Consider the following 26795-nt stretch of genomic DNA (forward strand, 5'->3'; position numbering starts at 1 on the left):
CAAGAGGAAGAACGCGAAGGAAGAATATTGGAGATTCCGCTCCGGGAGAGAGAGGCCGCGTCGATCAACCTGAAGTTCTCGAGAACGAGATCTCGTGGGGAGGAAGAGGGAGAAGAAGAAGAAGATATCGTCTCCTCTCGGCTGGAGAGTTCGGGAACAAGAACAGGAAGGTGCAGGATAGAGACAGAAAAGGTGCACACATATGCAGACGCGCGCGAGCGCGTGTGTGACATGGATACAGGGAATTGCATACACTTTGCTCCGTTTTTTTTACACACGACTCTCGAACAAGGTCGCACGCGAGTGGAACGACCGTGATTTAAACGAATTATATTGTGCGCGTGCTCGATTCGACGAGGGAGACGGACGATGACATTATTGCTGTTGCTGCTCTTCACGAATACGTGCTGGCCCGATCGGTCCTGCTCCGCTTCATCCTCCAGGACGACCAATTAATACGAGGATTTCATCCTGCTCAGGAAGCTCGACGCGCTTCTTCGGCGTTTCTACGTGAAAAAGGTACGTGTATATAAATAGGCAATATTATATATGCTTTTGTTATTTGATAAGAAAGAATAATAAACATATATATATGTGTGTTTTTCTACTCTATTTCTCTTTTACGAAATATATATTTACATAATACAATATAAATATAATAAATATAATAAAATATAAATATAATAAATATGATAAAATATAAAATATATATACATATACAGAGCGATTATGACATGTACGTATGTTTTCCAAACTTGTTGTTATTTGATAAAAAAGAGACTAATTAAGCTAAGTTATTTCGTGAAAGATAGAGTAGAAAGATAAAAGATATATTCTTCAGAATGAATATATAGTGTGATTTATTTTAATCTTAGCAAACAAATATTTCACAGAAATCACATGTGATTTTAGAAGAAAATATATTAGATAAAAGTTGTAGAGTTTCGAAGGGAACATAATATCGTGTTTTATTGTTAGAATTATTGTCCTTAGGTAAGATTATTTAAAAGTCAATCTAGCTTTTTCATATAAAATGGAATCATTCTAATTTTTTTAAGATATAAATCCATTCTTAAATATACATATAAAGGTAGGATAGTAAAAAAATGAATAGATTAGGAAAGATTTTATACTTTAATTTGATAATAAATTATGAAATATCTCGTGAAATATTTATTTTTCGATTATCTTACCTCAATACTTTTATGAACAAAATAATGGGAGGAATAAATTGATATAAAGAAAATATATAATTGTTTTTAATAAAGTATATAATTTGTAACTATATATATTTTTTCTCAAAAACAACTATGTATTTTTTTTACACGAATTGATTTCTCTCATTATTTTGTATAAATTATTTTGTATAAAAGTATTGAGGTAAGATTGTGGAAAAATAAATATTTTACGAGATATTTCATAGTTTATGTACTCCCTCTATATAGTGTGTGTATATAATACGTGAAAGAACGAGAGATCAACACTCGCCAATCGCAATCGGATCACGGTCAAAGTAATTGTAGAACTCGACGGGAAGGAAATAAAAAAAAAAAAAATTCCTTTCTTTCCGTAAATGCGCGTATCGGACTTCAGATGTAAAAATTAGCATCGGAACTGAAAATCCAGATCGGTAGATTTAATGCTGTTTTTCGCGAAATAAACCAGTTGAATAATTAAAAATAGGATTAAATGGACCTTGATCTAACGATAGAAAATTGTTTCGATTCTCGTCTCAGCGTAAAAAACAATTTAAAGCAGTTAATAATAATAAATTGAAAAGAGCTTCCTTTTTTTTATTCTTTAAACATTTTCGCTTATACTCTTTGCTCGATATTATATATAGTGTCCGATTCAATCTAATAAATTCAATCGATAAAATTCCTTTTAATTTAAAAATAGTACAGAGTCCTTGCAATTGTTCACGATAGAAATGTCACATTTTAAGTGACTTTTACGAGTCGTAGAAGCTGTAAACTGTTGATACGTTTTTTTTTTTTTTTTTGAAAAAATAGTACATTATTTACGCGCGCGAAGAGAAGAATTTCCTTTTACAGACTTAGTACTTCGCGTTTAACTACAATTTTAACAACTAGTTGCGCCAGCAAAAGGTGCTCAGAAGTGGTTGGCCTTCGAGCCCGCATCGATCCCGGAGCTCCAACAATTGAATGCCAAACGACATCTTTAGAGAAGTTCTTTGTGTGATCGATATTTTATTTACTTTTCTTTTATCTTATCTACAGATTATATCTAAAACTATAATATATATCTTAGAGATTATAATCATAACTATTCTAGATCTATACATAACTATTATATATTATTATTATTATATATATCTAGATTATATACAACTAGATTATATATAACTATTATATATTATTATTATTATATATATCTAGATTATATATAACTAGATTATATATAACTATTTATAAGTTTTAATTTATTTTTATATAATAAAGAATCAGCTTAATACTTTGCAAAGACACAAGAAAAATTCTTTTTAAAAAATAAAATGGATAAAATACAAAAATATATTTTTTTCTCTTAGATATTAATTTCTATTTCTACATACGCTGTTTCTAAATACAGCAATATTTATATTTAGAGACAATATGTTATATATATTATATAATTAAATTTTTTATCCATTTATTTCTCAAAAATAATTTTCCTGGTATCTTTGCAAAGTATATTAAGCTGATTGTTTATTATGTATGAAAGTAAATTGAAAATTACAAATTTATTCTTATTGATTACTTTTTTAATCGATTTGATCGGATTTGATTGTATATCTAGTAAAAAAAAAACATTCACTGTTGCATTGATTATATTCACATGGATATAGATTAGATTCTTCGGAGAAGAGATAAACAGAAAGTTGATTAATTTTGTTCTACCATTATTCGTAGACTGCATATCACGTATTTTATTTTGCATATATATTTTTGTGTTGTTTCTTTTTAATTGTGCGTTCCGCGCACAACAACTAATTATTAAAATTACTCGCGAAAGGCAGCGAATGTACGTAAAGTTAGGAATTTAGCAGGTGATATGCACTTTGTTTATTACTTATTATTAACTGCCGCACATGTTTCGCGTTTACGACCGTGATCCAGCTGCGTGTGCGCTATTTGCTCAATGTACCGAAACTAAATATTTGCTCCGGGAACACGGAGGTTGCAGCGGACAAAAGTTCCGCGGTCATTATTGAAACTACTGTTTCGCGATCGTGAATTTGTTTGTCGATCGGCTACGCCTCCTTTTGCGTCTCTTTTCGCGATTCGGGATTCGGGATTCATCGCGCAAAAATCTTTGTCGAACTGATCGTTTTTGATATTTTAAAACATAAATATAATATAATAATTAGATAAATAATACAATAATTAAATAAATTATATAAATAAATTAAAATAAATAATAAATAAATTAATGATAATAAATTAATTGCGAATATATAGTAGATTCTGGATATTTTTCAACTTATCTTTTCCCATGATGATTCGATCCGAAAGTTGAATCTAAACTCGGGATGTAATTACGTTTCTTATTAAAAATGAAACAATTTTAATGAATCAGGATTATAGGAAGGAGATAAAGAGAGGAAATTGTGATAAAACTATTATTTGTTTAATTTTAAATGTGCAGGGCGATATGGGAGATTCTTCTCTTCGGTACTTTTTGAAAAATGGTGGCGATTTAACTTTTTAATAAAGAGAAGTTTTTATTATGAGAGAATGCGTTCTTTTTTTGCGATTTAATAGAAGCAGGATATAAATATTGCAGTATATTTTAAATGTATCTGACAAGAGAACTTTACCAACCTGAAAATTTTGATTTTGATGAATCTTTATACACATGTAAAGAGGATAAATAGATGAATTTATAAATTTTCAGTTGTTGACACAAAAAACGATTCTAAGGAATGAAACCATTTCTCAGCTGCTTTTTGCTTTTCTGGATGTATCTCGAAAAGTACTTGAGATATCAAAAAATGTTTTATACACAGAGAGAATTTTCTCTTAGAATTTACCCTGAAAATCATGGTAATCGTGGGACAATATGGTATGGAAAGAATTTTATGAATTTCTCTGATTAATATTTATCACACACAATAAAAATAATAATATGCATTACAATAAAATATGAAATATGTTTGATTAATTTTATTATGCAGTTTAGTAAAATTAATCAAACATGTTTTATATTTTATTGTGATACATATTATTATTTTGATTGTCATAAATATTAATCAGAGAAATTCATAAAATTCTTTCCATCTACCATATTGTTCCATCTACCATATTGTTCCACGATTACCATGATTTTCAGAGTAAATTCTAAGAGAAAATTCTCCCAGTGTATAAAAGTTTTATAGTCAGAACATCTCTATTTAACCATGTTAATAAAATTTTGAAAAAATAATTTTTTCCAAAGATTAACAAAATTTTCAAAAATTATTTTGTAAAATTTTATTAATGTGATTAAAATTAATGTGATTAAATAGAAATATTTTTATTATTTATTAAATAGAGATATATTTGTCATTTATTAAATAGATTTATTAAATATTTATTAAATAGGATTCTAAGATTAAAAAAAATTTTTTTCCAAAAATTATTTTAAAAAAATTTTATTAATGTGGTTAAATAGAGATATTTTTACTATGAAACTTTTGTATAAAATATTTTTTGATATCTCGAATACTTTTCGATAAAAGCAAAAAGCCATTTTACATAAGGGGTTCCACCCTTTAGAGTCGTTTTTAGGCAACAATTAAAAATTTATCTTTATAAATACATCTATTTATTCCCCTTACATATCTCTCTTATTTTTATATAATAAAGAATCAGCTTAATACTTTGTAAAGACGCACGAAAATTCTTTTTCAAAAATAGAATAAAATGGACAAATATAATGGATAAAAAAAATATAATTTTCTTTTTTTAGAGTTGTTTTTAGGCAACAATTGAACGTTTCTAAATACATCTATTTATTCCTATTATATCTGTGTAAAGTTTCATCAAAATCAGAATTTTCGGGTTCGCGAGGTTCCTTTGTGAGCTGTATGAAAAGATGCAACGCACTTTGCATCTTTATAAAGTGCATTGTATCGCCTGTTTCTGCAGCTGATTATTTTTTTCACCGTCGAAAGACAATTCGTTAAAAGACGACCTCATTGTATGGCCGTTTCTCAAGAGAAACGAAAGAAAAGAACGTCTCCCTTGAATAGCCGAGGCACACAGCTGCACTATTTAACTCTCGAACGGTCATCGTCTCGTAAAGCCGTTTAAAAATTACCCGCAAGGCACCGCGTCGTTCGTCACGCTAATTAGTTACGACGTTGTAATTACGGCGCATCGATGTATGAGACCTCGTATTTTTCGAACAAAGAGATACTCAGCAGTTTTGCATTCGCATCAGCAAACTGCAACTGCGCGTATATTATCTTCGGATACTCTTTTTTTTTTTTTTTTGCTTTCCTGTTCTGGTATTATTGCGCGTCTGTTTATCGGTATATTTTTACATTCAGTCGATTGTAAAACGTATATTAGAGTCTCAAATGCGATCAAGCTTATATAATTATTTATATAATTTTCGGATTAAAATTACAAAATGAGCAATCTTTGTCACTTTTTTGCATCAAGTGTGCATGTGTGCAAAATTATGTATTCTTGAAATTGAAGCAGCGAGGCACGTAATGAAATATCCAACGTGCACGAAAATGCGGAAAAATGCGGAAAAGGCACACTAGGAAGCGACTCGACGCGACGTAAGTAAGTGCATTCTTAAGACGTGGGAGCGCGATTCTCGGGCGTGCACTAAAACGATATACTGGGTGGTCCCGATGTCAAAGTATCCGTCTACTTTCTCTAAAGTAGATACTAGAGCGACGAAATACAACTTCTCGATCAAATATACAATAATAATTAATATATATTATAATTCTCATATTAATAAAAATTAATTATTTATATAATAATAATATATGTAACTATATATAATAATTATAATAATTTATAAATAATAAATATATACATATACATTAATAATTATATTAATATATATATATATATATAATAATTTATAAATAATTTATAAATAATAATTAAGGCTCCTGGTATCTTGCCGACCATGTCGGAATCGTGACGTCAGAGGCGAGAAAACACACGCTAAAAATTTTTAGATGCCATTTCTAAATAAAAACATATATTTGCATAAAATAACACTTAAGATCTCTTTAATACACTTCTAAAAAACGCCGAAAACTATTCTTTTCCCTTTATAATCAATCAACAGGCTGTAAAATGTAATATTATGAGGCCCAGTCCGTCTGGTCTTTGCACATGCGCAGTCATTCCGCATGTCAAAGTTTGATATTTCGATCATTTTACGGTTGTTGATTGACTGTCAAGGGAAAAGAATAGTTTTCGGCGTTTTTTAGAAGTGTATTAAAGAGATCTTAAGTATTATTTTATGCAAATATGTTTTTATTTAGAAATGGCATCTAAGAAATCTCAACGTGTTATTTCTCGCCTCTGACGTCACGATTCCAATATGGCCGCGGTGAGCACCCAGGAGCCTTAATATATATACATTAATTATATTAATATATATTAATATAGTTAATATATACAATAATAATTTATACAACAAAAATTATCGAATCATTTGGAGCGCCAGTCGTAAGTTCCCTCAAGTGAATATCGCGTGACCGTAGTATAAAAAAACTTTTTTTTCGTTTTTATTTCTTCATTTTTTTAGATTCCTTTTTTTATCTTGTCGACATCAAATTACGACTGATGATATCTGCTCGAATCGGGAGAAAATGCGCGCGAAATAATTCCTGACACACCCTATACAAGTCGCTGTCACTGAGCGTGTCGGGCGTGTATGACCTGTCTTGCTCTCCCGCGTAGCGCGATTAAAAGTTCAATGAACGCGTGCGGTCTCCCTTCATTGATCACCGCGGCGATGATGAATCAGAAGAATCGCGTAAACGAAGGGGATGCGTTGCAGTAATTGGATATCGTCGGGCGAGAGAAAGTATTGTTCAAACGTGTGAAAAGTGTTAATTGCTCCGACTTTATATAATTTATATTATATATATAAATTCGATATAATTGGTACTTTTACATATGTATATATATAGTGTTTTTTCTCACTCACAATCAGTTTCGAGTCAGAGTCTCAAAAAGTATTCTTTCTATTACTTTGAATCCGAGGGATGCCTCACTGTCGTAATACATGTACATTTTTTCTGGAATTATGCATTACTTTGCATTGATTTACAAGCATAAAACAATAATAACCCAGACAAAATTAAAACGTCTTAAAAGGTAAAAATGATGTTATAACGTTTTTTAAATATTTATTTTACTAAATATTATAAAATTTACGAAATCATAAATATTTGATATTTAATTTGTTCAGATCTAATCTAATTTTACTTGTATTTTGTGTGTGTTCAAGTTTATATAAAAGAAATTTTTATTAAAAATGGTTTTTTAAGTTGATTTTTAAAAATTTCTGAATTTTTTAATCACGAAGTTTAAAACAAGACATTTTTTAAAACTTATAATTGGGAACACGTAATTTTTTGTTATATCTTTATTATAATATAATATTTTAATTTAGGTGTTCCAACTAAATATTTGCAATATTAATTAAAAAAAAAGTATTAATTAAAAATTTTTCGCATAATGTATTGATACTATATGATTTATACAATAATAGGTATCTCACAAATTTATTTTTCTTAACATTTCTTTTTATAATCATTCTAATTACATTTTTTTCTTACTAAATTAAACAGTAATATTTAAACAAGGTTTAAGATTTTATTGACCAACACTGACTAAGACTAATTCTTATATTATAAGACTTTATTTGGGAATAATCTCAATTCGAGATTTATTTCCCGACTCCCCTCTAACCCCCCTATAAAATTATAGGCGAGAAAAATATAGATCCGAAAGTCGCTGAATCGGGAATCGAACCCGAGACCTTTCGCTATTTAAAGTAATATTTAAATATTGTATTTTATAAAAAAAAAAGAATTAACATAATTACACGCATTCTGTCGCATTACTTAGAATTATACGACGCATAAAATTACTTTTCTCGGTAATTCGCAATACATGTACAAATTTTTGATAAGTGAGACACCCCTCGTTTGAATAAAATATTAGACATTTCTTTATTCGTGAATTTTCGCAGATAGGCATGAAAGTGTTCATTTATAATTCAGAAAATGATAGCCTTTCAATTTCATACAGATAAGAGTCTACTCAAAATTAAAATTTCTACTTGAAGAATAATTATATTTATTATTGTCTTGCACTTTTGAAATTTAGTTTGGTAAAGAATCATTTCTTGTCCGTAGCCTATAATTTGAATAAGACTATCTGTCTTTCCTTTTTTTCTTTTTGTCAGAAAAAGAACTTTTAATCTTATAAAGATAAAAATCTATGAATATAATATATATTTGAAATTTAAATTTCTACTTGAAGAATAATATTTATTATCATCTGTTTGCATTTTTGAAATTTAGTTTGATAAAAAAACATTTATTTGCCACAGTCTATAATTTAACGACTATCCGTCTTTCTTTTTTTTTTTTGTCAGAAAAAAAAACTTTTGTAATTTCATAGAGATAAGAGTCTACGTGAAATTTAAATTTCTGCTTGAAGAAGAATATTTGTTATTGTTTGTTTGCCTTTTTGAAACATTAATTTTCCTATAACTTGATTATCCGTCTTTCCTTTCTTCTTTTTATTAGAAAAAAAATCTTTAAATTAGTCAAACAATCCATTTGTAAAAAGCGGTTTGTAAAAGAAATGGAATGTTTTTTTATTAAATTAATCTTTCCTCAATCTATTTTTATTTTCTAAATTTACTTTATTATTATCATTAAATTTATTCAGCGATTTATTTATAAAAATATATATCTTGTATACTTAAAACTGAAGGTACAAGACCTCGAAATTCGTCATCGACGCGAATCAATACTCAACGCGCGTAAACATACATATATATGTCATATCATATTAGTCCAGAATATTGATGTTATTTTGAAGTATCTTGCGGAGAACGCGATGGCAATACTGTCAATTTTATTTAACGTTATCGAAATGATATATATATATATAAAGAGAGAGAGAAAGCGCCGGCGGCCGAGTAATTGTATGCAATTACATCATTTGTTTGCTCTCTGGCCGGATCGTGAGAACCGGGTCTAACCGAGCGTTTAAACACGCCGGTTAAATTCGTGTGCGCGCATCACACAGACAAATAACGAGCTCCCACATATCGTCCGTGTGTTATATAGCGCGTCAGCGGTAATTAATCAGCGCGCGAGTCGACGGAGCTAAATGGAGCCGGCCATACGGATCCATCATATCGCTCCGCGAAAATTCCACGAGCTCTCCGGCCTGTGTCGGATTATTTATTTATAGAATTTACGCTCCCATTTGTCCACTTTCCAGCATCGAAACAATTAGCCACGCTAATTAATTTCGCCGTATATTTCGGAATCGCTAATTAGCGGCGCGTGGATGGATAATAATTAGAGAGGCAGGGGACATTTTCAGTACCGTTTTTACCTGGAAAATGTTTTACTTTGTTCAATATTGTACAGGAATTTGCTGGACCGGCTGCATTAAAGGAAGGATATTTAATCGAAATTTATTTCTAGGAGAAGTCTATTATTGTCATAAATTTTGCGGAAAAAAAATCGAAGGATATTTTCGAAGGGTGTCTCACTCATAAAAAATTTATACATGTATTGCGAATTATTGAGAATTTTAAGTAATTCCATGTAATTATATTAATTCTTTTTTTTTTAATAAAATACAATATTTAAAGAAGTTTTGTCTGATAAAAGAAGAAAGACGGATAGTCGTTAAATTATAGACTGTGGCAAATAAATGTTTTTTTATCAAACTAAATTTCAAAAATGCAAACAGATGATAATAAATATTATTCTTCAAGTAGAAATTTAAATTTCAAGTAGATTCTTATCTGTATGTTATTATATCTTATCTGAAGTTAAAAGTCTATATAAATAAACAGTTTCATACCTATCTGCGAAAATTCACGAATAAAGAAGTGTCTAATATTTGATTCAAACGTGTCTCACTCATCAAAAATTTGTACATGTATTGCGAATTACTTCGAATTCTCGATAATTCGCAATACATGTAACCGAGAAAAGTAATTTTATGTAATGTGCCGTATAACTCTAACTAATTGTAAGTAATGCGACGGAATGCATCTAATTATATTAATTTTTTTTTTTTAAATAAAATACAATATTTAAATATTAGTACCGTCTAATTTAGTAAGAAAAATGTAATTAGAATGAGTATAAAAAGAAATGTTAACAAATATAAAATGAGATATTATTGTAAATTATATAGTACCAATGTATTATGCAAAAAATTTAAAATTAATATTTTTACATTAAACATTAATGTAATAAAAACATTAATGTAATATAAAAATTTTTACATTTAACATTAAAATTAATAATAAAATTAATATTTTATTATTAAAATTAATATTGCAAATATTTAGTTGGAACACCTAAATTAAAATATTATATTATAACTAAGATATAACAAAAAGTTACGCATTCCCAATTATAAATTTAAAAAAATGTCTTATTTTAAACTTTGTGGTTAAAAAATTCAGAAATTTTAAAAATCAACTTAAAAAACCATTTTTAATAAAAATGTCTTTTATATAAACTTGAACACGCACAAAATACAAATAAAATTAGATTAGATCTGAACAAATTAAATATCAAATATTAATGATTTCCATAAATTATATTTAATAAAATATATATTAAAAAACCGTCATAACAACATTATTTTCAAGACGTTTTAATCTTGTCTGGGTTATTATTGTTTTATGCTTGTAAATCAATGCATAATTCCAGAAAAAATGTACATGTATTGCGACAGTGAGACACCCCTCGGATATTTTTATCTTGCATCGCGAGGGTGTAATAAAGAAAAAAGAATTATCATCGTCATCACTGTTTGTCGCTAAACGCATCGACGCAAATCACTCGCTTCGCAATTAGTATTTCGTCGTTAATCGTCCCTGACAATTATGAACGCATCGACGACGCATCCTCTTCCTCTCCGATCGCGTTTCAGTCGTTCGCGATACGGATCGGATTTATAAACGATATTACACATTGTCTCAGCGATATGGCGATATTTGGTGTATTTTTGCGCGACCTTCTCCGATATATTCGAAACGGTGAGTTATCAGATATTAGAAGGAAAAAAACACTCTCTTCTCAAAGAGAGAAATTGACGGGATTATAGGATTCGAACGAGATGTTTCTACGAGATGGTGAGAACCTCCTCTCTCCGATCAGAGATTTCTTGCACGAATCGGGCGAATCTAGGACAGGTTCATAAGGTTACAATGAAAAATTGCCGGCACACTTTGTCCTGCTAATCATTTTAGATGAATCTCTCGAGATGTAATCACCGGTTTAAATTTACAACGGTGATCAACATAAATATCGCGTGATTCTATGACACGTGTGCGCATATTCTTCTTTCTCAAGTATTAAATTTACATTGTAAACGTTTTTTCCCATATAAATAATATAATATAATATGTATCCGGTAACAAATTACGTATTATTATATGTATATATGTTTTTTTTAATAATATAGAGAATAATAAATATAGAGGAGGAGGGCAGGAAAAGAGGATGTAATTTTTAATAAATATGGATAAAATGGAAATAATAACATTAAATGAATAATTTTTTATCTAGAACTGTTATAAAAAATTTGCGTGATTAAACGACACGTGCATATTCTTCTCAAGTATTAAATTTAATTTACATTGCAAATATTTTTACATGGTATCTGATAAATTATATTTTATATATATATATATATTTTTTTTTTTTTTAATAAGGAAGGCGAAGGCAGGAATGTGATTTTTAATATGCATAAAATGAATGGAAGATATTTAAGACATTTATATAAATATTTTTTATCTAAGAACTGTCATAAAAATTTCGCGTGACTCAACGACACAACGACATATTCTTTTTAAATACTAAATTTACATTGCAAATATTTTCACGTATAAAAATAATATGTATCTGATAAAAAATTATATTATTATATATTTTTTTAAATATACGAAGAGAGAGAAGACAAGAAAAAAGATGTGATTTATAATAGATATATATATATAAAACGTATGGAAAATATTTGAGACATTTAAATGAGTATTTTTTTATCTAAAATATTTTTTATTTAAACATTTAGACATTTAAATATGATTATTTTTTTTTATTTAGAACTGTCATAAAATCGTAATTTTTTAAATTATTTTTTATTTTATATTTACTTTATATTATTTTATATACAAATTATATATTATATATTTATGTTTATCCCCTATTACTTATATTCTTTTTTTAAGGACAGGAAGATATTTCTGACCTCTTGTGCACGCTATGTAACTTATCGTTTGATATCATAATTAACAGAAGCGCTTATTTTATTGTTGCAGATATAAATCGTCACAAGATGGCGTCTAACGAGGACGGCGATCTGATCGATCTCGGAAGTGATGCATGCGTGCCACGTGTCGCAGTGGAGGATGCGACACCCGAGGAACAGGAGCACCTGCTCGACGTGTGTCCCCCGAAGCTGGAACGGAAGCTCTTCCTCACCAGGCGGCAGGAGCAAGTGCCGGACAGCAGCGACAAGGGTGACATTCTGGTGACCTTGGGTCACGATCAGGTGGTGCCGATTCGCAAGAGGATCGACGTGGTCTCGTCCGACACGATAAAGCGGATTCGCGACATCACTAAGAATCTCGAGCCGGTGATACACAGAACTCGCTCGGGCGTCATCGACGAGGAGAGCCAGCAGGACACGGTGGACCATGGGACGACCTTGGCCCGTGAGGACGAGACATATGAGACGCGGGAGATAAATAACGCCTTCGATTTCCTCGCCGAGCACGATGATGAAGACCGGGCGGAAACGAACCCGAAGAACGAGAACGTCGGCGCGAATCGCTCGCGATCCTCCATGCGTCTCCTGACCGAGAAGGAGGACACGGTCAATTGCCCCTTCGAGTCATCGTTCAGGACCTCGAGCGAGGAAACGACCGGCGGAAGTGACGCGGAGGAGAGGATGAACGTCGTCACGCCGAACGAGTGCCACGCCCAGCTGGACAATCCGGCCTTCGAGTCCTCGCCGAATTCGAGGAAGGATCCTTCTCGCGAGGACGATCCGGCCGAGGACAGATCCGTCGATCACGCGGAGCCGCACGCGAGAATCCTGAAGAGACGAGGTCAGGAGGACGTCGCGTTCGAGCGCGGGAGCAAGAAGCGCTTCTTTCGAGAGCCCCATCGTAAATCGTGGACGGAAGGGACGAGGTTGAACGATGCGTCATCCCTCATCGATGGACTCCCCGGTATCGATAGATCCACCAGTCTTGATCGTCAATATCGATGTTCACCGTCGACCTCCGACGTCCACAGCGGATTGTCCAGCTTTCTCACGAGGTAAGAGAATCTTTTCTATCGGATTTCTATACTTTTTTCCATATAGGAACTTTTTTCGATCATATTTGAGTTTTGCTTTGGTGGAGAAGAAGGAAATTGTGCTACGATTTTTTGTGAAAATTATACAGGATGTCCGATTTTAATTTATATAGTCGAATATTGCTGAAACTATGGGGATGTGACGAAAAAATATTTCGTACAAAAATTAAAAGGACTCGAAGGGGGAAAAAGTTGATGATCTTAAATTTTAACTAAGGTCATTTTTCAAGGTCATATGTAATTTGCAACTAGCTACATATTTTTTTCTTAAAAACAATTCCTCTCATTATTTTGTGCATAAGTATTGAGGTAAAATCATCGAAAAATGACTATTTCACCAGATATTTTATAGTTTATATAAAATTATGTGTCACATTAAAATACAAAATATCTCTTAAACTATTTATTTTTTGGTCATCCTATACTTATAACTTTTTATGCCAAATATTGCAAGAAATATTTATATACAAAATTAGGATAATTTTATTTAAAAAGAAATTAGAATAATTTTTCAAATGATCTTAGTTGAAATTCAAGATCATTTGAAAGTTATTCTAGTTTTTATCAACTTTTTCCCTTTAAAATTTCTTAACATTTGTGAAATAAAATATTTTCTCGTTACAGTCACAGTTTTAGCAATATTCAACTATATTAATTAAAATGAGACTCTGTATAACATTTATACTTTATAAAATTTTTGTTGTTGTTTAATATTGAAAACTCGAGAGTTATCCATAGAAAAATTCGCAATACTCCGACGATTGGAAAATGAAGGAATTATTTTTCGCGCGATAAAATTAACTTTAGAAAATTCGACATTTTTCTGATTATTTAATTTTTCAATGAAAAAATAACAAATACATTCGAATTGCCGAGTTTCCCGACTTCCTGTCGAAGACTGCAATATTTTTGCAAGAGTTTCCGTCTCTTCCTTATTTGCGCAAAATAATCATCCTGACTCCGCGAAGGTTTCTCACGGCGAACAAGTATCGTATAGCCGCTATGTCCGACTTGGATGTAAGAATTCGCAGAATAATAGACTCGAATGCGTCGGCAAGAAAAAGCGCACTTTCGTGCCGGAAGTATTTACATAGGCCCGACTTAACGAGCGTGCAAACTGTTTCGATTCAGACTCGCTCGACGAGCGTAACACGTCGCCTTAGCGACGACACAAAATCTCCTTGTCGATCCAAGTGCATATAACGAGCTGACAATGAAAATGCAGATCCTCTTTGACAACCGCGAAATGCATCGCATTTGCCCTGCCTTTCAAGTTATTAGCATAAGTGCAAGCTCTCGAGGATATTAGAGAGTAGAGTCGTTGCTTTCGAGTGGTTGCTCTTAAACCGAACTCGGAATATTCATTGAAGATCTCTATTCGTTTCACTAAATATTCATTTCCCCTCTATTTCTGGCATAAAAGTTTGTTAAAATTTTCGATTAAAGACCAAATATACAGGATGTCCCATTTTAATTATAATTGATGTATTAATTATAATTATAATTGATATAATTAAAAAAAAGTTGATAATCTTGAATTTTAATGAAATTTTTCAAGGTTATTTGAAGGTCAAATATTCGACTATATTATAATAACCTTGAAAAATTTAATTAAAATTCAAGATTATCAACTTTTTCCCCTTCAAAAACTTGTAATTTTGAAATATTTGAAATCTTTTCTCATTACAGCCATATTTGACTATATAAATTAAAACGAGACACCTTATATGTATCTAAAAATGAGGTCGTTTCATAATTATATAATTACGATATGACAATGATATAAATTATGGCGATCTTAGAATGTCGAAGTCGCAATTATCGTAAATATTTCCTTTAATTAAGAACATCGAAAGTTAATATATCAAAGAAATTCGCTCTCTCTAGTAATAGTAAGACTTTCTAGCAGAGTGCGAACATTCGGTAAAGATATAGACATATAAAGATTCTTGACTCGAAAAAAAAAAAAAAAATTATGACGGTCGTAAGTTGTAAAAGTATAAAACGACATCGCAGACATATAGAGTAAACAGATTTTCACGATGATTCGCGCAACGGTATCGCGAGGCGAGCATTCATATAAACTATAAACGTAAGCGCTCAGACACGCGAATGAATTAAAGCTCCGCTTCGGAAGAAGAATAGAACATTACGCGCGCGACACGTGAAAGCGGAAAATTCTGGTCCCCCTATGGTTACGTGTTGCCGCAATACAATAATATATTATACAAAGGGACAATTAACCTGTCGACATAAAACAACTATTTTTTTTTTGTATTTCGAATTTCTGTCAAAAGTAATTTATTTGAAGTATATATTAAGAAATATATTTTTCTTAAAGTGTGAGATTTTTGCTATAAAATAACTATTTTTTTAAGATAATGATTTTTTTGTATTTCATATTTTTATCAAAAGTAATTTATTTGAAATATATATATTAAAATTTATATTTTTATTTAAATATATATTTTTTATAGTGTGAGATTTTTGATATAAAATAACTATTTTTTTGTGTATTTTTATCAATCTATCATTTTCTTATATTTCTATAAAAAATAACTTATTTGAAATATATATTTAAAAATATATTTTTTTATATTATGAAATTGTTATAAAATAATTAATTTTGATATAAAATAACTATATTTTTTTTTGTATTTTATATTTCTATTAAAAATAATTTATTTGAAATATTATATATTATATAATATAATATATATAATATAATATAATATAATATATATAATATTATATAATATTAAGAAATATATATAGTATTAAAAAAAATATATGTATATATTTTTTTATAGAATGTAAGATTTTTGCTATTTCCTTTTTATAATAAAATGTAAGAATAAAATATCAATATTTCATTAGGCGTTAAAAGCCATTATTATTATTATCTATTTGTTCTCGGGGTAATCGCGGACAAATGCAATCGGTTAGTTTATTAATTTCCATCTAGTAGCATACATAGCACAGTATTTTCCGCGATTCTTCCGTTTACATGCATTAATGCAGCGTTCCAGAAGCAATTCACCCTCGTATCCGCGGTCTTGCAACAATAGCGAACCGTCGCTTTTGTTCTCTGCGCGCAGGGGAAATAATTAATAACAATAGCGTTTGCGCGCAAACACACACACACACACACACACAATCGCGCGATGCGTAACCTCGTCGTTCGTCGGAATACAACGACTATAATACATCTGTATATTTCGTCGTTGATCTCGTCTTGGGTGCATTTAGAGAGAGTCACTCATCTTCGGATTAATCCGTGAGCAACCGTATCTGAGCGAAGCGCCGTAATGCAGCATTGCTAAGTTGCGAGACAAGGTGAATAAAAGCGCGGATAAAGGACCGAGAGATATACAGGTGTAACAGAAATGTGGACCGCTATTTTAGGAGCGGATTCTACTCATCAAAATGAGCAAAAAAGTTTATATAAACATATATATATGTCCAAAAACGCGTCGTTTTCACGTAACAGTCATGTTTGGGTTGAAACTAAATAAAACAATTACAAAGAGCATATTATTTTATTTCCAACGATACAAAACGATGGAAAATTATTCTCATATTTCGAAATAATTCGTTCTCAAGCAAAATGGACAAATCGTTTTCCAAAAATTGTTGGAAAAAAGATTTAAACAATTTTTGGAAATATGAACTGTTTTGTTCATGATAAATAAAATACACTCCTGAAGTAGCAGCCCACATTTATACATTTAATTTTTATTACATATGTGTATGTAATTATTTTATATTTTATACCCCTAGATAAGAAAGCATGCAGGAAAATTTTAGGATTGTTTTAATTTTAAAATGTAATGTATAATATATTGTGTTATTTTAAATTTAAATTTCAAACTTCTAAATTTAATTATTGTAATATGTAACAATATCTTTATAAAATCGACACCTAAAATAAATCCTAACATAACTGTAGTATTAGTAAGAATCATCTGAGCACAATTATTGCTGAATACATTTTAAAAATTAATTTTGTAATTATTATGAAAACCATTATTATTATTCAAACATTCTTAAATATAAAATTTCATAAAGAACTTTTAGATAGAATGCATTAAACATACAATCTAACTTATAATTACAAAATTCTCATTTTATGAACAAAAAAATTCATATAAAAAACATACATCACAAAAAATGAGTCTTTAATTGGCTCCTTTGTCCTGTCAAACAGGACAGATGCTGCTTACGGATAATTTTTGGAAAACGATTTGCCGAATTTTCTTGAGAACGAATTATTTTGAAATATAGAGAATTATTTTTCACCGTTTGAAACATATAAACATATGTCGAAAAATGTGTTGTTTTTCATGTTACAGTCATGTTTGGATCGAATCGTAGATATTTATGAAATATTATTTTATTTCTAACAATATAGAACGATGAAAAATAATTCTCATACCTCAAAATAATTCATTCTCAAGCAAAATAGACAAATTGTCCATAAGCAGCATCTGTCAAACATTTGACAGGACGAAGGAATCAATTAAAGAATCATTTTTTGACATATGTTTATATAAACTTTCTTGCTTATTTCCATGAGTAGAATATGTTTCCTGAAGTAGCAGTCCACATTTTTGTTACATCCTGTATAATGAAATATAAAAGTAAAACACGTGGAAATGAAATACAGGTTTGTTTTCTTCTGAGAGAAGCGCAAGAGTATGACAATTGAAGACTCACTCGTTTGTAGAAAAGATTTTCTTTATCGAGATAAATCTTTCTTTCGAAGTAAGCTCAATGAGGATAGAATAGATTCAATCAGGTTGAAATTTATATATAAAATAACAGCGAGAGGAAAAAAAGGAGATTCGATTTAAAAGAATCTTTTTAATTCAAACAGTAGTAGATTATTTATATAAAATTAGGATAAGATTGAATTAACCCCGCATCACTTTTCCAAAAAGATTATGTATTTTAAATATATTTTATATATTTTTATATATCTTAATATATAAATATATTTTATATATTTTAAATATCTTAATATATAGATTTTATAATATTTTAAATTTATATAATATTTATATAAATTTAATAAATTTATAATAATAAATTAAATAATAAATTTATAATTATATTTATAATTTATATAATATTCTAAATATTTTAAATATTATTCAAGATAATTGAGTATGTCACTCTAAAAATATTAAGTATTTTCCTCTCTTTCGCAATTTAAAAATAAGTATAAATAAAAAGAAATTATAAACTTTTGCTATCGGTTTTATTTAGGAAACTTACATAATACAGCTTAATTTTTTAATATTTACTGAGTGCTATTAATGTTAAAATAATAGTATTATAAAAATTTGAATTTTCCCTTTTTATTCTGTTATTCGTAAAATGCCTTAATTACAATCAAAATTAATTTAAATATATTTTATATATTTTTATATATCTTAATATATAAATATATTTTATATATTTTAAATATCTTAATGTATATATTTTATAATATTTTAAATTTATATAATATTTATATAAATTTAATAAATTTATAATAATAAATTAAATAATAAATTTATAATTATATTTATAATTTATATAATATTCTAAATATTTTAAATATTATTCAAGATAATTGAGTATGTCACTCTAAAAATATTAAGTATTTTCCTCTCTTTCGCAATTTAAAAATAAGTATAAATAAAAAGAAATTATAAACTTTTGCTATCGGTTTTATTTAGGAAACTTACATAATACAGCTTAATTTTTTAATATTTACTGAGTGCTATTAATGTTAAAATAATAGTATTATAAAAATTTGAATTTTCCCTTTTTATTCTGTTATTCGTAAAATGCCTTAATTACAATCAAAATTAATTTAAATATATTTTATATATTTTTATATATCTTAATATATAAATATATTTTATATATTTTAAATATCTTAATATATATATTTTATAATATTTTAAATTTATATAATATTTATATAAATTTAATAAATTTATAATAATAAATTAAATAATAAATTTATAATTATATTTATAATTTATATAATATTCTAAATATTTTAAATATTATTCAAGATAATTGAGTATGTCACTCTAAAAATGTTAAGTATTTTCCTCTCTTTCGCAATTTAAAAATAAGTATAAATAAAAAAAATTATAAACTTTTGCTATCGGTCTTATTTAGGAAACTTACATAATACAGCTTAATTTTTTTATATTTACTGAATGCTATTAATGTTAAAGTAATAGTATTATAAAAATTTGAAGTTTGCCTTTTTATTCTGTTATTCGTAAAATGCCTTAATTACAATCAAAATTATCGTGATTTTTGTACCCAAAAAATATTGAAAAATACAATAATTGAAAGAAGAAATTTTTCGATCGTCGGAAGATCGATATAGCTGTGATATTATTATCAATACGGCTGAGAAAGGGCACGGGCTGTGTTTAGAAAGTCATAGGCTCTGCGAATTGATATACGCGAACCGCTGCAATCGCGTTGCAAAAGTAATCGGGTCGTCGAGTGCACGAATGGTCTCCTTTCCTCCTCCTCTCTCTTTCTTGCTTTCTGTTCTCCGGCGAGATGCGCGTCGGGATTTGAACAAATTTCAGTCGTTATATCGGCGAAAACACTTCCCACGCGCGACTCGCGCACAATAAAGGTGAGAGCCACGCCGTTCTCGGTCGCATTACACATCCGGAAAGCCGCGTCGCGGCTTAGGTTTTATGCGCGAGTCGCTCTGTGACGAAATATTTCCTCAATGCTTCGCTGCTCGTCCGCGATTTGAGTTTCCAAACCTAGAGTTACCTGGTGTGTTTGGAGAAATTGAAAATTTAAATCGCGAAATCGACCAACTCTCATAACGCAATTAAGTTACGTAAGTAGGGGGTGGGAGGGGGCATAGAGAGACTTTGTGTGTCTAAAAATATCGATAAAATTGATTTATTTTACGTGTATTATTCTTATTTGTAATTAATTTCAGTCTAATTTTTTACTGCAATTTTTTAAGCAATGTTAATGTAATATTACTATCATAGAAATTTTTAAGCATCTTTAACGCGTGACAGAAAGCGATTTATCGTTATATCTAGATAGGAAAGCATGCAGAAATATTTTAGCATTATTTTAATTTTAAAATTTAATGTTCAATGTGTTACAATTTTAAATTTAAATTTTGAAGTCATTGATTTTAAATTTAATTATTATAACATGTAGTAATTTTTATAAAATTGATGCCTTAAATAAATGTTACTATAATTATAGTATTAGCGCAAATTATTCTAGCAAAATTATTGCTGAATACATTTCAGTATTTCAGAAACTAATTTTGTAATTATTATAAAAACCATTACAGTATAAAATTGCATAATTATTATTCAAACATTTTTGAATCTTATGTATGAAACATGTAACATAATTTATAATTATAAAATTCTATTTCAGCAAATTGTGCGTTTTGCAGAATCACCTTAACTCAATTATTGTAAAAGTGTTCTATCTGGATATTAAAGTCTACTATACAAAAAAAATAATTTACCCATATAGGACACTTTTGCAGTAATTGTGTTACGATGATTTGGCAAAACATACCTATATCTTTTACTATAAAATGAGAATTTTGTAATTATAAGTTAGATTGTATGTTTAATGCATTCTATCTAAAAGTTCTTTATGAAATTTTATATTTAAGAATGTTTGAATAATAATAATGGTTTTCATAATAATTACAAAATTAATTTTTAAAATGTATTCAGCAATAATTGTGCTCAGATGATTCTTACTAATACTACAGTTATGTTAGCATTTATTTTAGATGTCGATTTTATAAAGATATTGTTACATATTACAATAATTAAATTTAGAAGTTTGAAATTTAAATTTAAAATAACACAATATATTATACATTACATTTTAAAATTAAAACAATCCTAAAATTTTCCTGCATGCTTTCTTATCTGGGGGTATAAAATATAAAATAATTACATACACATATGTAATAAAAATTAAATGTATAAATGTGGGCTGCTACTTCAGGAGTGTATTTTATTTATCATGAACAAAACAGTTCATATTTCCAAAAATTATTTAAATCTTTTTTCCAACAATTTTTGGAAAACGATTTGTCCATTTTGCATGAGAACGAATTATTTCGAAATATGAGAATAATTTTCCATCGTTTTGTATCGTTGGAAATAAAATAATATGCTCTTTGTAATTACTTTATTTAGTTTCAACCCAAACATGACTGTTACGTGAAAACGATGCGTTTTTGGACATATATATATGTTTATATAAACTTTTTTGCTCATTTTGATGAGTAGAATGCGCTACTGAAGTAGCGGCCCACATTTATGGTACACCCTATATACACACATTACTTTCCAACGTTCTGAATCATTACGTGCCTTCTGCGTAGCGTCATAAGAACGCGACCAGGTTGAAAGTAAGGATGAGATATAGGAAAGATAAAAGATCTTCTAAAGTAGACATACACAGTAGTACTGGTTCACACAATGGACACCCTCAAATATCTTTCTCATTCAAATGAAGAGGTTAAATTCTGAACACATAAATCAGCCAGTCCTTACAAAAAGCAGTATTCCAAGATTTTTACCTCTCTCTTATATATAGACGCACAAAAGATTGACATAAAAACTGTACAAAGAGACATTCTATTACAATCTCAGCTTAATGATCTCATACCAGTTGTGAAATACGCGGCTCTTTTTATATACAAACTGTATTATGTTGAAGAATCAGGGTTTGAAAAAACCCGGGTTTTTTTTAAAAAGCCCAGCCCAGTGGGTTTTTTTTTAAACCGGGTTTTTTGGGGTTTATTGAGTTTTTTTGGGTTTTATTGAGTTTTTTGGGATTTTGTTGGGTTTTTAAATTTTTTAAATTTTATTTTTTATAATTCGCTAATGATTAAGAAAATTGGCTATTTAATTGGCACAATTCCTTATTATAAATTAATTTTTATTTAATTTTTTGTATTTATTAATGTAATAGACGTATATAATACATAGTCTATAGTCTATAGTCTATACACTGTATAGATTTCATTTATAATATTATTAAATTTTTAGCATTTTTGGATAGGTTTTATAAATGGGTTTTTAAGTAAGTTTTTTAAAGTGGGTTTAACCCAATAAAACCCACCGGGTTTTATTGGGTTGGGCCCACTTAGTCGAACCCTGTGAAGAATCCATATCTCTGAAATTCTTTTTGAATAAATACGAATTAATTAAAAATATATTATTTTATATATATCATAATATTATATATATATATATATATATATATATATATATATATTATCATATATATATAAAATATATAATCATATAAATGTATATTTTGTGTTATCCGATGTCTGTATTTCTTTCGCAATATATCTTCTCTTCGTATTCAATTCTCGCACACCCGCGAATCACGTACTATGTATTCCGAGGCACGAGAAGAATTACCGAGCTTCTTTCCACCCGCAACATTCCTGCAATTATCTTTCTACGATTCCGTAATCACGCGGTATTCAGCCATCTCGCCAAGGTAGAAGCCATGCGGGCGGATACGACAAAAGTGAACAGCTCATGCCCTCACATACACATACACATGCAACATGTGTGCTATTTTCCCAATCAAATAGAATGACAGTATTCTGCTGTTTATATTAGTATTTATGTTATATAGTAATATATGTATAATTTATACTAAATACTATATAATAAATTATTTCGAATTTAAATATCAAGAAAGAAAGAACATATATTTACATATATAACTTGAGAATATAATCGAATGGTTGATTTTTTTATACTATATAAATTATGCAAGCATTTGATATTATTTCAATCGATAAAAATTAACTTTTTCGGTATTTACAAATTTTTTTTAAGTTTTGAAGTTCACAGATTTATCGATACTAATATTAATAACACTGATAATGTACATATATTTATTTTTATATAAAGCATCTTTTTCTCTCATAATTTCGTTCTCCATAATTTCTATATTTATCGCGAGTCTCTTTTTTTACCCTCAAGATTTTGTTTGTGAACATATATGTTTTTTTCGAATAATTTTTTATTAATCAGTGTATTTAATTAATACATTAATACAATGATTTAATTAATACAAGAGGTCGCAAAAAACAAGAGAAAAATGCGAAATATTTGCATACAGAATATTTGTCGCGCTATAGATTAAGAAAATCCCCTCGTATATTCTATTTTTTATTTATACAGAATGTTTCATTATAATTAACAAAAAAGGTCCCCGTAAAATTTTTTCTGTTAAATATTTTAAATGTAAAATTAACATTTAAAAAAATTAATTTTTACATTAAAACTATGTTAATTTTAAAATTTTACAAAATTTATTTCAAATTACTTGAAATTTGCATTTTTTTCGTGTTAAAATATCAACACAGTATTCGTGTCACTATTTAACATATCTGTATTGTGTTAAATTAACACAATGTTATGTTAAATGAACACACTATGTTAAATTAACACAAACATTTCTGTGGACCTTTACGACATGTGATATCTGTTAAATTTAATACAAATTTTTCAACTGTATATTTTAACTAAGGTCATTTTTTAATGTCATTTAAAGATCAATTTTTTAAATGAAATCATTCTAATTTATTTTTATAAATTGATTTCTCGTAATATTTCGCATAAAAGTTTCAAGGATAGGATGACCAAAAAGTAAATAGTTAGAGATATTTTGTATCTTAATATTAATTTACACCTAATTAATTTCAAATTATAACAAAGTGTATAACTCCCGGGAAAAATCTTGAAAACCTGATATTCTCAGGGAATTTTGTTTTACCTTGAAAAACCAGGGAATTCTCATGGAATTTGATTGGGATTCAGGGAACTAAAAAAAAAAAATTGCCGTTTTGATAATTTTACTCTTATTTGGTACTTAAGAAACATATGTCTAACATATCTTTGCAATATTTAAGTTTTTATTAAAATTTTATGTAATTTTTTATTGACAATTTATTTCAGTATCAAAATCTTATACAAGTTTCATAAAAAAATTGTTTCATTTTTTTAATAGATAATATTTAAATAAATTAGTACTCCTGATTTATTTAATAAACATTTAAATAAATAATAATTTAATAAACAAACAAACAAATAATTTAATAAATAATTAATTTAAATAAATTAATATTCCTCAAGACGTTTATAATAAATTATTTTTTGTTTTCTATTTTTATTTTATATTCTTGCATATATTTTAGATTTGTTATTGTCTAAATTAATTTTACAATTAATAACTCAATATTAAATGCTAGAAAAACTTTTCTCTTGATAACTTTCCAAACATATGAATAAAAAACATTTAAAAAAAAACCGTATACAAAAAAGAAACTTTTAAAAAGCTGCATCTACAAGTTTTCTTATTTTACCTGAAATTTTAAACGAAAATACGGTAAGATCAGAGAATTTTTTTACAAAATTTGAGTAGACACCCTGTATAAAATATTTCGTAAAATATCTATTTTCCGATGACCTTACCTCGATACTTTTATGTACAAAGTAATGAAAGGAATCAATTGGTGTCAAGAAAACACACGTCGTTTGTGTATGCGTGTGTGATCGGGGGACGGATGTGGGATGGCGCGGCACCCACGGGGATCACGTGGAAATGCTTTCTGGCCCGCGACGTCCTGGGTGCCGCCGGCTGCTCTCCGGACACCGGAAGTCACGGTACGCGGGGGTCGTGCGCGCGAAGCGTGGAACCCGCATCGAGGTGGCATTCTCCTTCCCTCCTGTCTTCCCTCCTGCTTTCCGCGCAAGCTTCGGCTTCCCCGAAGCGGCACGTGCGGAGAAAAACAAAGGGCTTTCTCGTTCAGCGAGGATCTCCTCCTACCCCTTTCGGATGATCTTCCTTTCGGGGTCTTTTCTCTCCACGTGCGCGTTTAACTGTTATTTATTACTATTTATCGCGGCTTTCCATCTGGTCTGGGAGAAAAGAGAGACGCGTAAAGTCAGGAGAGTGCGACGGAGGTCGGGGTCGTTGACCCGTTACGCCCTGTCGGAAACTTTTCAAGTTTGGAGAAGGGGTACCTGTTGCTTTCGCGTAAAAAAGAGGCTGAGAATTCGTGAGCGATAAAGTTACGAAATTCTGCAGGTAGAATGAAGCTACTTGTGCCAGCCACTTAGAGTCGAAAACTATTATTATTATTATTATTATTATTAAAGAATAATCAGAAATAAAAACGAAAATCTCTGTATTTATTTGTTGGTCTCATGTTACACATGTGACGTTAAGCAATGCGATTCAATTATTCCTTTTATAGCCGCTAAGCAGAATGCACATTTGCATATTTTTGCATTATTCATATCTGTAATAAAAAAAAAAAAAAAAAAAAAAAAAAAGGAAACGCTCTCTCCAACGTTCCGGTGAACATTCTACGGTCGTTGGAGCGCAGACCCGCATTATGCAAACCCGGCCAAGATTAAGCCCGCATTTTTTTTCTGCGTTCGCAGACAGTCGCCGGAAGCGGAATCGACGACCAGCGTCGAGGACGGCTGCTCCGAAGGTTCTGAAGTGGATTGGTCCTGGCTCGAGGAAGTGGAGTGTCTGCGGGCCGCGGAGCCTCTCGCCGCCACCGGCGGCGGCGAGGAGAAGGGGAATCCCTCTCTTGCCACTACCGAGAGCGCGGGGCGCAGGCGCGTCTGCGAGCATCGCGAGACGGCGGCAACCCGCAGTGCCGCGATGTCCGTCACCGCGACGGGGAAGTCCCTAGCAGTCGGTGGCTCGCGGTGGTCATCCCCCGGTGGCGCGCTTCTCCTCGATCGTCAAAATAACAACAACAACATTGGTCGTCGCAGCAGCTGTCAACGCAGGTGTCGCAATAATAATAATAACAATAATAACAATGACAATGATAGTACTCTGCGTTGATACCACTGCTTCGCGCGTTGCAACGCTACGAACGAGGCGGTCGATCGCGAAAATCGCTACGGCGCGACGACGACGACGACGACGACCACCACCGTCAGCACCATCACCACCACCTCTATCGCTGCCACCGCGAACTCGTGGATGCGCGCATCCATGCGGCGCCTACGTCATCTGCGGCTACCCGAAGGCACCGCGCAGCGGGACCAGCCGACCAATCGGCGCGCAGCGGCCGTCTCGGCGCCCAGTACTCTGCGTTGATACCACTGCT

General features: G+C 30.1%; 1 protein-coding gene and 1 long non-coding RNA gene across 2 annotated transcripts in view; one reads left to right on the forward strand and one right to left on the reverse strand.

Annotated features, from left to right (window-relative positions):
• Positions 1-58: 58 nt before the first annotated feature.
• The window catches only part of LOC145943072 (uncharacterized), a 48649-nt gene continuing 21912 nt past the window's right edge, over positions 59-26795 (reverse strand). Inside the window, exon 3 of the long non-coding RNA XR_014426472.1 lies at positions 59-506. This is a non-coding gene — a long non-coding RNA (uncharacterized LOC145943072). The remainder of the gene's footprint in view (positions 507-26795) is intronic.
• LOC145942909 (uncharacterized) lies at positions 391-26527 on the forward strand. Its single transcript, XM_083050078.1, has 3 exons — positions 391-519; positions 12559-13564; positions 26110-26527. The coding sequence occupies exons 2-3, from the start codon at positions 12576-12578 to the stop codon at positions 26525-26527; spliced, it is 1407 nt and encodes a 468-aa protein (XP_082906204.1). The 5' UTR covers positions 391-519; positions 12559-12575.

This window comes from Prenolepis imparis, unplaced genomic scaffold (assembly GCF_030444845.1).
Source record: "Prenolepis imparis isolate NDT839.2.m4 unplaced genomic scaffold, iyPreImpa1.0 SCAF_11, whole genome shotgun sequence".
NCBI lineage: Eukaryota > Metazoa > Arthropoda > Insecta > Hymenoptera > Formicidae > Prenolepis > Prenolepis imparis.